The 12765-nt window shown below is 31.1% G+C and overlaps 1 protein-coding gene across 1 annotated transcript in view; it reads left to right on the top strand.

Moving 5' to 3' along the window:
- The window catches only part of KLHL1 (kelch like family member 1), a 426381-nt gene that overhangs the window by 134989 nt on the left and 278627 nt on the right, over window positions 1–12765 (top strand). Inside the window, exon 2 of the mRNA XM_016925362.4 lies at window positions 5358–5540. Within this exon, the coding sequence (XP_016780851.2) occupies window positions 5358–5540 (183 nt within the window). The remainder of the gene's footprint in view (window positions 1–5357; window positions 5541–12765) is intronic.

Raw genomic sequence — 12765 nt, 5'->3', positions numbered from 1 at the left:
GTTATTTTATGTTTTGTTTGTTTGTTTCTCATGAGCTCTGGAAACTATTTGATGTTCAAAAATTACAATTTATGCCACAAACATTTACTAAATCTGTGTGCCAGGCATTCTGTTAGGTTTTGGGATATAAATTCGATTGCTTGTTTATTTAGTGGTAGCTATTCTGAGCAACACATTTGTGTGGTCTATGGAAACTAAAACCAAAAGTAAACAAAAACACGTAACAAACCAAAATTAGTATCTGACCAAACCATCTTGTCATAGAATATATTTATGCATTTATTCAACAAATAGTTGTTGAACTCCTAAAATGTTTGACATGGCAGAGAAGTATTTAAACCATATTTACTACATGTTAGGGTAACCCCACCCCACAAGCAGTAAGGATTGAAATAAGGCTTTCCCCTCAGCACCACACAATATACTCATGTAACAAATGCACATATATCCCCTGAATCTATTTTTAAAGTAAAAATAAAAAACAATTCGCTGAAAAAAATAAGGCTTTCTGAAGGTAGCGATATTTAAACTGAATTCTGAAGGAGTAGTCGGCCATGGGAATATCAGTGTGTTGTGCAGGTTCCAGGTACAGAAAAATATGTGTGTGGAATGCGATAGAAGCAAGTGGTGTGACGTATTGCAGAAACTGGAATTATTTGGTGTAGCTGAAACTAGAGCTCGGTTTGAAGGATCATACAAATTGTAGAAAGCATCAGATCATACAGGCACTTATAATGTGTGATATGGATTTGCCACCAAGAAGCCATTGAAGACTGAGGAACTGGTTGGCAATGGGAAGAGATAAAAACACTTTTAGATTTGCACTCAGTAGGTAGGTCATAAAGTAAAAAACACATGAGTAATTATTTGTTGTACATTTTTTCTTATTAGTTAACAATCTATTCTTACAGAAGTAAATATTTCCTTGAGGAAGTAACTAACTTATTTGTTGGATTCTGATGTTGTTTAACAAAGAAATAGGGAAACAGGTTTCACCTGAGAATCATTTGGTACAGAGAGAGTAAAGAATATTGAGTCCTGAACTGTTTAGCACGAGAACAGTAAAGTATGTTGGTCAGTTCTCAGCAGTCAATGATAGGAAATTAAATGCTAAAGATAGCCACAAGAAAGACACTGATGTCCTTGTCAAGAGTAGTTCCGTTAGATGGGTAGTTATGGAAGTCAAATTGCAATAGATTAAGGAGTATTTGGAGGGTCAGGAACTGAAGTTAAGACGTGAAGACAATTCTTTCAAGACGTGGGTATGAAAGGAAATAGAATAGTATAGCTATGGTTTGAGGAGTTCAAGAGATCAAAACAATTTTATTCATTTTATTTTTATATATGTTAGGTTGGAGAAGACTTAAACATGTCTTTAAATCTGATAAAAAGTCATATTGTACTTTTAAAATTGCATTTCTTGTAACTTCAAGCTTTGTATTGTTGGGCCAAAATAAAGACAAATGTTAAGAGTTTCAGATCATTGTATAAGGGACTCTTCGGTTGGAAAGAAACTGTAAAGTTTTTTTCAACTGATGTACGAAATTGGACAAAACAATGAAGTAATCCAATGCCTGGTTTTTACTTAATACCTATAGAAAACATGATAAATACATAATGTAAATTTACTAAAATGTTAAAGTCTCCTTTTTAAATTAGTAGGTTGGATATGTGATAGGAAGAAGGTTAAATAATAAATATTATCTTAAAAATTATAAGTGTTCTGTTGTGAAAATTCACATTAAAATTCTATATTAAGTATAAGGTTGAGGAGAAAGATTCCTACTAAAGTCTTAGATCATGAAATGATATGTGAGGAAATGTGTGAGAGAAAATCAAGTGAAACAAACATAACCATTTATCTGAAAGATTAATGACCTTGAAGAGAAGTAATGTGTTCTCAGATATAATATGAAGAAACTTAATGCCTAAGAACTTTTAGGAAAAAAATCTAGGAGAGAACTGGAACTTATTTATTTACTTTTTGAGCCTCTTATCTAATTTTCTTTTTTTTTAATCCCATTCTTTCAAATTGTTTTCAAATTTGTCAGAAAAAGTCCAAGTCTGTATTATATTTGAGATTGATTATTTTAACTAGATTAGATAAAAGAAGGTACTATCTTGACAGTAGTTAACTTTTTGACTTTGAATAACTCTTTTCAAATACTATGACCCCCCGCCCCCCAAACCAGGGTTTCACCAAGCTCTATTTCTTTCTTTTCTATTTCTTTCTATTCTACTTATCTCACTCTTTTCTTTAATAGTACACCCACCACAACTTGGACAACAACTAAAGACAAAGTAAATTAAATAATTATCTGAACTTTTCCTAGATTATGAAATCTTTATCAGGTATTAAAAATTTCTGCCCAGGCCAGGCACAGTGGCTCACGCCTGTAATCCCAGCACTTCGGGGGGCCAAGGCGGGCAGATCACCTGAGGTCGGGAGTTTGAGACCAGCCTGACAAACATGGTGAAACCCCGTCTCCACTAAAAATACAAAAATGAGCCGGGCATGGTGGTGCATGCCTGTAATCCCAGCTACTCAGGAGGCTGAGGCAGGAGAATCACTTGAACCCGGGAGGCAGAGGTTGCAGTGAGCCAAGATCGTGCCACTGCACCCCAGGCTGGGTGACAGAGTGAGACTTTGTCTCAAAAAAAAAAAAAAAAAAATTCTGACCAGAATATTTCATTTAACCTGTGGTTAATTAATATAAGGACGTATGTAGAGCTTTTATCCCAAACCCTATTTAAATTAATCTGTAGCCATTCTTTAGAGGTGTTTCTCATATCTTGAATTTTAAAACCTAATCATGCAGTCTGAGTACCCAACCAGAAGAAGCATCAGGGTTTCCTTTTGGAGCAGTTTTGGTCCATTTGGCAGCCTACAAATCCTGACTTAATTATCCTTTCTACCTGAGAGTCAATAGTATGTTCATTCTAAATCTTAAAATGCACCCTGCAATGCATATTGTGACTTTTCTATTCAATGCGTTAACAGGTGGAAGAATTCTGCTGTTCTTGCTATATGTGCTTGAGCCCGAATTCTTAAAATACATGCTGAGAAGTGGCCATATTCTGGGGTTGTAATTTGCAAACTTGTGAAAGGCAAACATATGGTACAGCAAAATTTGTATTAATTTCAAATATTTAAAGGAGAACTTGAAAAGTCAGATGAAGATAACATATTGTGTAGATAAATATATATATTGCAGATAACAGAGAACACAGGTAATATCAGTGGATATAGAATTTGGTAAGCTTCTCTGTCAATTTTTTCGGATTTTCTATGTGCACAAACACATCTTCTGGAAATAATATCAATTACGTATTTTCTTATTCAAAAATAATGTTTTTTGTTGTTGTTTACACTTTACTGGTAAGGCTCTCCGAATTTTTTATTTTGCATAACTGCGGTTCTGCATCTCAAGAGGAAGAGGTTCAATAAAATATAATGTTTTCCGAATCAGTGTATTAGGTGTTTCTATACGATTAAAATGTGTTAAAGTCCAATTTCACTGGAATCTCTTTCCTGAAGTATCTAACAAATTTTTGAAAATTCTTGGCCATTATTTCCTCAGATGGCTTTTGTCCCATCATTTCTCCCCTCTACTTTTAAGATTACAGAATATAGTAATTACATGAATATTATAATTTTACCATTTTTTGTTTTCTATATTTTTATCTCAGTAACTTAGAGTATTTTCTATTAATTTATTTTTCATACCGTCATTTGTTTGCCTTTTATCGACTAATTTTGCACATCAAAATCTTAAATTATTGTATTGCCTTATTTGTTTCCATTTGATTTTTTTCATATGACTTGAAATTATCCAGCTTATTATCTATATTAAAAGACCAATGAAAGTTATTTTTATATCTATTAAGTAATAATTGTGATCCATATATTTGAACATATCTGTAGCACCTGGGAGACTGTTTCTGTTGTCTGTTTTTCTCATTGTGTCCAGTTTCTTTACAAACCTACTATTTTTTTCCTTTAATGCCAGGCATTGTGTATAAGAAATCACAGAGTCCAAATAAGAATGTCTTTTCCTAAATATAAACTATATTGTTTGCTGGTACTTCAATTAAAAGTTCAGCTTAATGAAATCAGAGATTTTCACTGATACAACTCTAGGTTTCAGTCTTCGTATTATCCTCAGAAGATCTGCTTAGCTGCCATATTATGTTGAGCTCCTTGGACTCTCACTCTATGTTGTTAATAACTAGTAAATACCTTGAGAGGGAAAGAATACGCAGTGAATAATTTTGAGATGACTCTAATTAATTTATCTGTATTTCAGGATCTTAGCTTTCTAAGTCCTGATTGCCTCAGTAGAGCCTATTGAATGCAAATAATTATTTTGATATTGTATGTAACTTTTTTGTGGTTTTCGTGGAGAGGGATTTAGTCAGCTGCAAATTACTACTTTGCAATTGGAACCAGAATTCTCCATGTTACTTTCTAAGATATTTATCATGAAGTAAGCAATTTTAGTCTTAACTTTATGAATCTAATTAATATTTAATTTTAGGTTATTTAAGCAATTGTCATCAGGACACTTGATTGGGTCTGCTGGGCTTTATCATGTGTCTATCATGTAACTTGAATATTAACAGTCTTCTCTATGATGGAGTATAGCACTTATTAAAGTTATTTTTTTTAAACAGTCTATACTATTAACACATGAAGTAACAAAACTTAAGTATCATGGACTTTTCAAAATCATAAAGTTTATTAAAATATCTATTAATGATTAAAGCTATTATAAGTACTGAGTTAATATTCTATTTTTTTGTTTAATAGTGGGGTGCAGAACATGAAAGTCAATAATTTACTTACAAATTTAATTGTCAGTATTACTTGAAAACCAGGTTTCATATTTTTTTCATAATAAAAATCACCTATTTCTGCAAGGCAACATTTACTATGACATCTCAAGAATTCTATTTAGAATAGTATAATTACGCTATCTTCCTCAATATCAAATGAATGAAATTAACATTTCATTGCTAATTAATTTTAGAATAGGCATGTAAATAATTTACTATTTCTGTGATATTTCAGGTTTACTAACTTAATGTCCTAATCAATACAGACAACATATTTTTAAACCTTTTTTAAACAAGAAAAAAAGAACTTTTCCATTTATTTATTATTCCCTAGAGCAAATCACTTATCCCACAATAGATTATTCGACCTTTATTTATTGAACTTGTATTAAAATATAAAAATAAACACAGATATATTAGTTTTCTTAAGAAAATGATAAATACCTGTATGTTATTCTAGATAATTGGCTCTTTATAAATCCCTTTATTATTTTGTGTGTGTGTGTGTGTGTGGTTTATAGGCTGTCATCAACCGGCCATTCAATGACACCTCAAAGTGATTTGGACTCCAGTAGCTCTGAAGAATTCTATCAAGCTGTTCATCATGCTGAGCAAACCTTCAGAAAGATGGAAAGTTATTTGAAGCAGCAGCAACTTTGTGACGTTATCCTGATTGTTGGGAACCGAAAGATACCTGCACATAGGTACAGTAGTCTGCCTCTACTGGAAACATGCATTCACATGTTTAAAAGTGCCAGACTGGCATGCAGATTGCAGAATATTAGATGACTACAGAAATAAGGATTCACATTTTTTTAAGAGTTTTTTGTTGTTGTTGTTGTTTGTTTTGTTTATACTTGTTTTTATTTCTTATTTTTCTTTTGTGGAAAAGTTGAAATGCTACTTTAGGTAATAATTTTTTGAAAAACAAAACAATTATAAAGTGTTCAAAAATAAAACTACTTGTAACTAGGGTTGATAGCTATGGAGGAAAAATTCCATTATCTGGGACTGTGGGATTCACAGTCATACTGATTTTAGGCATGCTAATTCGGGAATTGTGCCTAAAATCTGAAATGAAATATGCTATTCCATCAGAAACTAAAGAAAGGTTATCTTGGCTATATATTTATATCAACTAATAAATTAAGGTATTTCATATTGACATTTTTATATTTATTTAAAATTGTGTCATACTGATATTATTTTTAAAGCCATAATGCATTTTAAAGCTAATAGTTTTATTCATTAAAATGATTCCCGAAAAACATGGCTGTATTTCTACCATGATAGAAATATTACAATATGGACGTTGAATTTAAGTCAGTGTCTTGGAATACATGGGGAAGGACATTTGACATTGCATAACTACTGCAGGTGACTTAGAGTTCAATCTGTCAGCTAACTATTGAAAGCATTTTTATATTATTGATTTTATTTTTCATATATAACTACGAAATTGAGTTACCATTTGCAAGAGAATTCACAGTCATTATTATTGAGAGAATTACTCAATGTCATAATATGTGTGGCAAAACCACAAATTATCCTGAGCTAGCATCTAAATAGCATCTAGTTAATAATTCAATTATATTCTTCAGCGTAAGAGCTATTCTTGAGAGTGTAATTAAATTGACTTCATTTAACTTATAAATTAAATAATATTGTATGTATTTTTAAGAAGACAGGAGGTGTCAACCAACTCAAAAATATATTAACACATCAAATGCTCATTAATTTTTTAAAAAGATGGGTGTTTCCTATAATTTCTTCAATCTTGTAGTCTTTTATTCATCTTAATTCAACATTTTCTTTTTCATTTGAAACATTTTTAACCAATCTGTTGAGCAATTATTCTATATTCGTAATATTCTACATTGTTTTCTTTATTACTCTTTATATATATTAGTTATTTTCTAAATTATTCATGCAAATTGTTTACAATATTCCTATTGGATGAGAAATTAAAATTCTTCTTGGTTTATATTGTTCTAAAACATCTGAGCAATGTATTACTTTTATATGTATTATTCTGAACATATAAATATTTAATATATTTAGAATATATTAAACTAAATACATTATTATCAATCATTGATGTGTTTCTTAAGTAGGATACGAAAAATTAGTTTTTAAAAATCATTATGGCTAACTCAATTCAAATAAAGTTTTATATTTTCTTTACACTGTTAAGTGATAAACTTAGGTACATTACTATTTTAAAGAGTTTATTTGAGCAAACAGCAACTCATGATCGGGTAGCACGAGACCACAAGCTGTTCAGAGACCCACCTAAAGAAGACCAGGGGAACGTTTTCATAAGACGCTTGTGGAAACAAGACAAAGAAAATATTTGATTGGTTAAAGCGGGGCAAGAGCCTATTTAGAGGTTGGTTGGTGGTTTCTGATTGGTTAAATTACTCTGAGTTGGTTTTTGCTTGGCAAAAACCTGGAGATGTCTCAGCCTAATGACCTCCCAATTAATTTTTTAACACTATAGTTTAAAACTTTAGTACTAATTATTTTACAAGTAATGTACATCTTAGGACTTTAAGTTAAACAAATATTAATAAATACAAATAAATATTGTGTGACACTTGAACAAGCATTGTTGTGAATCATTGCAGGTATTTGATACTACTTTACTGATACTTTTGCAAGATGAAACAGTTGTAATTAACGCAAAACTAGCTCTTGACTTAAAATGAATAATCATTAGTAATAAACTAATACATTTTAATACTTTTAGTATATTTTGGTTAGTACAACTAAATATTGTCTTTAAGCAAAATGTATGTGGTGTTGGAATCATTACCACTAAAAATTGTGGGGCTATCATAATAATATCGAATAATATAAAAATAATTTTTATGAAGATTTATAGCTCTTTCAGTAAAAGCATTGCTAGCTAACATTATTAGCACTTGCTCAGTATTCATTCATAATTATATATGTTTAATTCATATTAATTATATCATCATCCCACACTGTCAAATAAATTTTGTTTTTAGTTAACATATTGCCCTCATTGAAGGACTCTACATAAAATCATTTATTTATGTGCTGGTTATATTGTGTATGTTTTTAACTTGATACTGGTCACAATTATCAATTGTTTTATGAAAGGCCATGTTTATGTAGATAGTTTTGTTTACTGTTAGGCATATTTTTAAGTAGGTAAGGTCTGAAAGGCTAATAATATTTCAAATAACCCATTAATATATTTCTGCATGAAAAATAATCAAAATTCTGAACTCATTTGTGCTTTAGGCCTTGAAGGAAATCCTAAGATGAATATCACTTTCTCACAAATAGCCCAAGATAATTGATCAGCAACAAATAAACCAAAATATTTGAATGTAAATCCTTGAATTTCAAACATCAAAAATTTTTTATAGGTAGGCTACCTTTAATCTGAGATTCAGATGAGGAAAATTAGGTTGACACATCAATATTAAAATTGGATATTTGAATTTTCAATTGTAAGAAAATTAGGAGGTGTTTATGGCCTTGTCTGATACAATGTACAGATATGAAATGAAATATATGATTGAGCTTGTGAAATTTTTCTTCCCCCTTAGCCATTATTAAGAGTAAGAGCATTTTGCAGACATAAATGGGGAAATCTTATGTAACTAATATACTTAGTCTTGAGTTGGAAATAATGTTATTTATCATTTTATGTTCATCGAAACAGTGTCGAAGGATATACGCCAAAAACTTAACAAATCTTATTCCTGTGAGGAATAAGCCCTAGCTCATAAGGAGGAAAGAAGGGGTGGCTAACTTATTTCTGAAATGTATCAACAGATGTATTATTTAAATTTTTACAGCAAGCATGCAATATGTTCATGATCAAATGAAAACTTAAATGAAGAATAAAATGATGATATTTGATAGATAGAAAAGTATCCTATTCTACAGACTAAAACACTTGGCATTTAAAAATGTGTTATATTCTGTTTTCACTGTTTGTACATATTTGACAATAAGTTTAGTTATTTCAAGAAAGTATTTATTATTTTAATGTTCTTTATAGTGCACTAGTATGTAGACAGTTGAGGCTAAAGTGACAATTGAAATGATGCATTTAGTAGCACTTAAACCACATTAAATACATTAAAAAGAAATTACTTACCTAAACAACATATATTAATACCCAGGAGTAGGCAGATAGTACTGCTTCTCCATGTTGATGGAAAATTTATTTACATAGATTATCTTTAATAGTAGAGGAATAACATTTCTTTCATTTTACTAAATCATCCATCCACCTAAATCTCTCACTCAGTTTGATAGTTTAAAATATCTCTGTAGCAACTTCAGAAAAAAATAATTAGTAAAACTGAAAAACTTTTGTTTTCTTGATCACTTGGATATCATTTTAATGTTTTGCTTATGTCTATAGTAGATTGTCAGCAGTCCATGAAGCATCTTTCTTTGCACTAATTAAAACAAACAATTATCAAACATACTCTAGCATTGGCCTATGCCCTGTTGATGATGCATAATGATTATAAAACATAATGTTTTTCCTTGTAGAGTTTTCAATATACTTGAGGAATTAAAGATAAACCATAAGATAATTAAGGAAATTATTATAGTTGCAAATAACTGCAAGGTAGAATATATGGTTCTAATTCCAAGTCAAGACATAGTCAAATAAGGAAATGAGTAGTATATGATAGAGTATTATGAAAGCTTTTTCAGAGAAATTGAGTGTGAGGTAAGCCTAGTGGAAAAGACATGGCATACTATTTTAAGTAGAGATACTACTATGGAAAAAATAGAGAACTAAAGAATTTCTGTTTGCAAAAATTACAAGGATAATGAGTTGGTGAAAATAGAGTTTATATTGGAAATAACTGGGAAATTAAACCATAAAAATAGGACAAAGATGATTATGATAGACCTCAGGAGCCAGTAGATAAGTTTTTTACTTGAAACAGTATGTTTAATTAGAAGCTAATGTAGGTTCTTGAGGAGAGGAATAACAACTGAGTCAATGATAATGATGATGATGATGATGATGATGATGATGATAGTTAACACTCACTGCGTTGATTATGTTCCAGGCCTTGTTTAAAGTAGTTTGCATTTACAAATCATTTTGTCTTTAAGAAACAGAAAATTCTTAATTTCTCACTTTTCTCTATAATATAGAAAACGGAGGCATGGAAAAAATTTAAAATGTACCCAAGTTATTCACTCAGTAATTGGTGACATTAGAACACAAACCCAGGCAATCTGGGTACTGAAATAATGACTTTAACAACCACAATAGACTGACTATCATAATTTAGAAAGGTAGTTTTGAAATATGGTATGGTTTTAGAAAATGTATAAAGGACAGGCACAGCAGAAACTAATGATCTGAGAAGCTGTTTTGGTTAATTCAGGCATGAAATGAAGACTATATGAACATAAAGGATGAACTGAGCAGTATTTTGAAGGATGATGTCATAAGCCAGATTCCCTCATGTGAGAGCCTGAGCCTGGAATTCAGGTTTTCATGATGGATTTAAAGGCTGACCTCAGAAGAAACAGAAGCAGGCAGAGGAAGGAACAAATCAAGAATGAAGACTTGCTTCCTCTTTCTCTCTCCGGAAGCTCTGCATATGACTTCCTGCAGAATGAGTCACACCCCGAAGCAAGGATTTATCCTGATTCTTAGTCAGTGCTTTAAGATCCACCCACAGGTTGAGAGTCAGGAGAGGTGGTGGCAGTTGAAGGATAAAGTGTGAGAAGCAGGAACACATAGACTTCCACAGAATAAGGAGCTCCTGTTAGGCCAAGTCCAGTTCCTGAAAAAAGGAGCATCTGGGTGCTTTAGGTACTAACATCACTGCCCCTGGGACATCGGCAGGCCTCATAAAGAAGGCAAGAACACATTCAAAGAGAAAGATGGATTTTACATCATATTTGATATAGGAAACAAAGTAGAAAGAAACACAGTGATACTTTCATAATTTTGACTCTCGAAGTTCATAAATTCAACTCTGGAAGTGCACCAATTAGAAACAAAGAAGTATAAATGAAAGAAAATATCAGTGGGAAAGCTTTGAGTTTAATTTAGTTACAATGAAATGCTCCTGGGATATGTGATGAGCAGTTCTACAGGCATTTGAGATACAGGGTTATGTTTAAAACCACCGTAAAAATAATAATTAAGGCAATGCTCAAGAATGATTTTGAAACAGTGAGCATCAAGGCAAAATGTAGAGGCCTGAACAAAACCTATGGCAGTGAGAGGGTTAAAGACTAGACCCAGGAAGAAAAGTCAATGAATCAGAGGTAAGCTGGGATAAGAAGTCTGCACAGCTTTCGCTAAAAAATAGATTTAAAAAAGGAATGGGAGGTTAACAATATCAAACACCATAATAAATTGAAGTGGAACTTACAAAAGTTTAATAGATTTGAAGGAAATAAATTTGTAGTGACCTCAATAAGAGATTTTCTAGTGTGGTTGCATGCATATACTTCTTTATGCATGTTTTACTCCTGCTTCTCTAGCATTAATAGAACTAAATATGTGCATATAAAAATATTAATGTCTGTTATGCATTAAATCTCTCTTCTAAAATTTAATCCATATCTTATGTCACCAAATCTAAATGCAGTATAAACTTTTCTGCAGTTTTTTTTTACTGAGTTAGCAGTATTTAGTATGTTATAGTTGACAGAGAAGATATTATGTAGTTATTTAAAATTGAATAATATAGGTTACACAATATTTTGCTCTACGGAGATGTGGCCTTGCTGCAACTATATACGTTTTATGCGTAAGATTAAGCTGGTTAACTTTATGTTGATATATTTTTTATGCATAGGAAATATATTTATCCTCTAGTTTATTATAGTTTGTATCATACAATGTTTTAATTAATGCTTTTGATAAAACTCACCATCTGACACTAATTTATCTAATTGGTATGTAATAAATATTTGAGGATAACTGTATCTTAATCATTTTGTCAAATTCTGAGATTATAGAGTTGACATTTTAGTTACTAACTGCCCAAAATAAATGCATAGGAAAGTGAGAACTTTAAATATGTCTAACATGTTACCATCCTCAGCATTAATATTAATAAAATATTTAAAACCATGAATCTTATAAGGCATTTCTTAAATGCATGAATTACATAGTTAAGTCATGTTTTCCAGTTAAAAGAATGTATTTTGTGTTTAAGTTAAATTATACCATGTCCTTCCACTTATCTTATATGTAAGATAAAATATATAGCAGATAAAACTTCAAAATAAATAAATGAAAAAAATCTCCTAAAAAGTTTTAGATAATAATTTCCTGTATTGATCTAACTTCCTTTCTTTTCTCTTGTAGTATTCTTAGGAAAAACATGCATTCAAATTTTACTGTTGTTTTGCTTATAGATGTAAGCATCACTATAATTCTTTTGACATATCCTCAATTGTTTTGAGCACTTCTTTTTATTATTATTATACTTTAAGTTTTAGGGTACATGTGCAAAACGTGCAGGTTCCTAATGTCCAACAATGATAGACTCGATTAAGAAAATGTGGCGCATATACACCATGGAATACTATGCAGCCATAAAAAATGATGAGCATTTCTTTACTCTCTGCAACAAAAGGTATTCCAGGCTGATTTTATGCTTACCCTGCTCCATTCTGCAGTCTGTCCTTTTTCTAAGGAGTCTTTGACAGACATGCACACATACATACATATGCACAAACACAAATAAGAATTCATATATTTTATGTTTAAAACAAATAATTTATATTAATACCTTCAATTTCTTTTTTTTTTTAATTTCAACCCATAATACCTTCAATTTCATAGGTTTGATTTTTTTTAAGTCTTCTCCCTTTCCGTACAGGCACACCCTGAAGATATTGCAGGTTGGATTCTAGACTACCATAATGAAGTGAATATCGCAATTAAGC

The sequence above is a fragment of the Pan troglodytes genome, chromosome 14 (genome assembly GCF_028858775.2).
Source record: "Pan troglodytes isolate AG18354 chromosome 14, NHGRI_mPanTro3-v2.0_pri, whole genome shotgun sequence".
NCBI lineage: Eukaryota > Metazoa > Chordata > Mammalia > Primates > Hominidae > Pan > Pan troglodytes.
The sequence above is the reverse complement of the archived record's forward strand: the minus strand, read 5'-3'. Positions and strand labels throughout refer to the sequence as shown.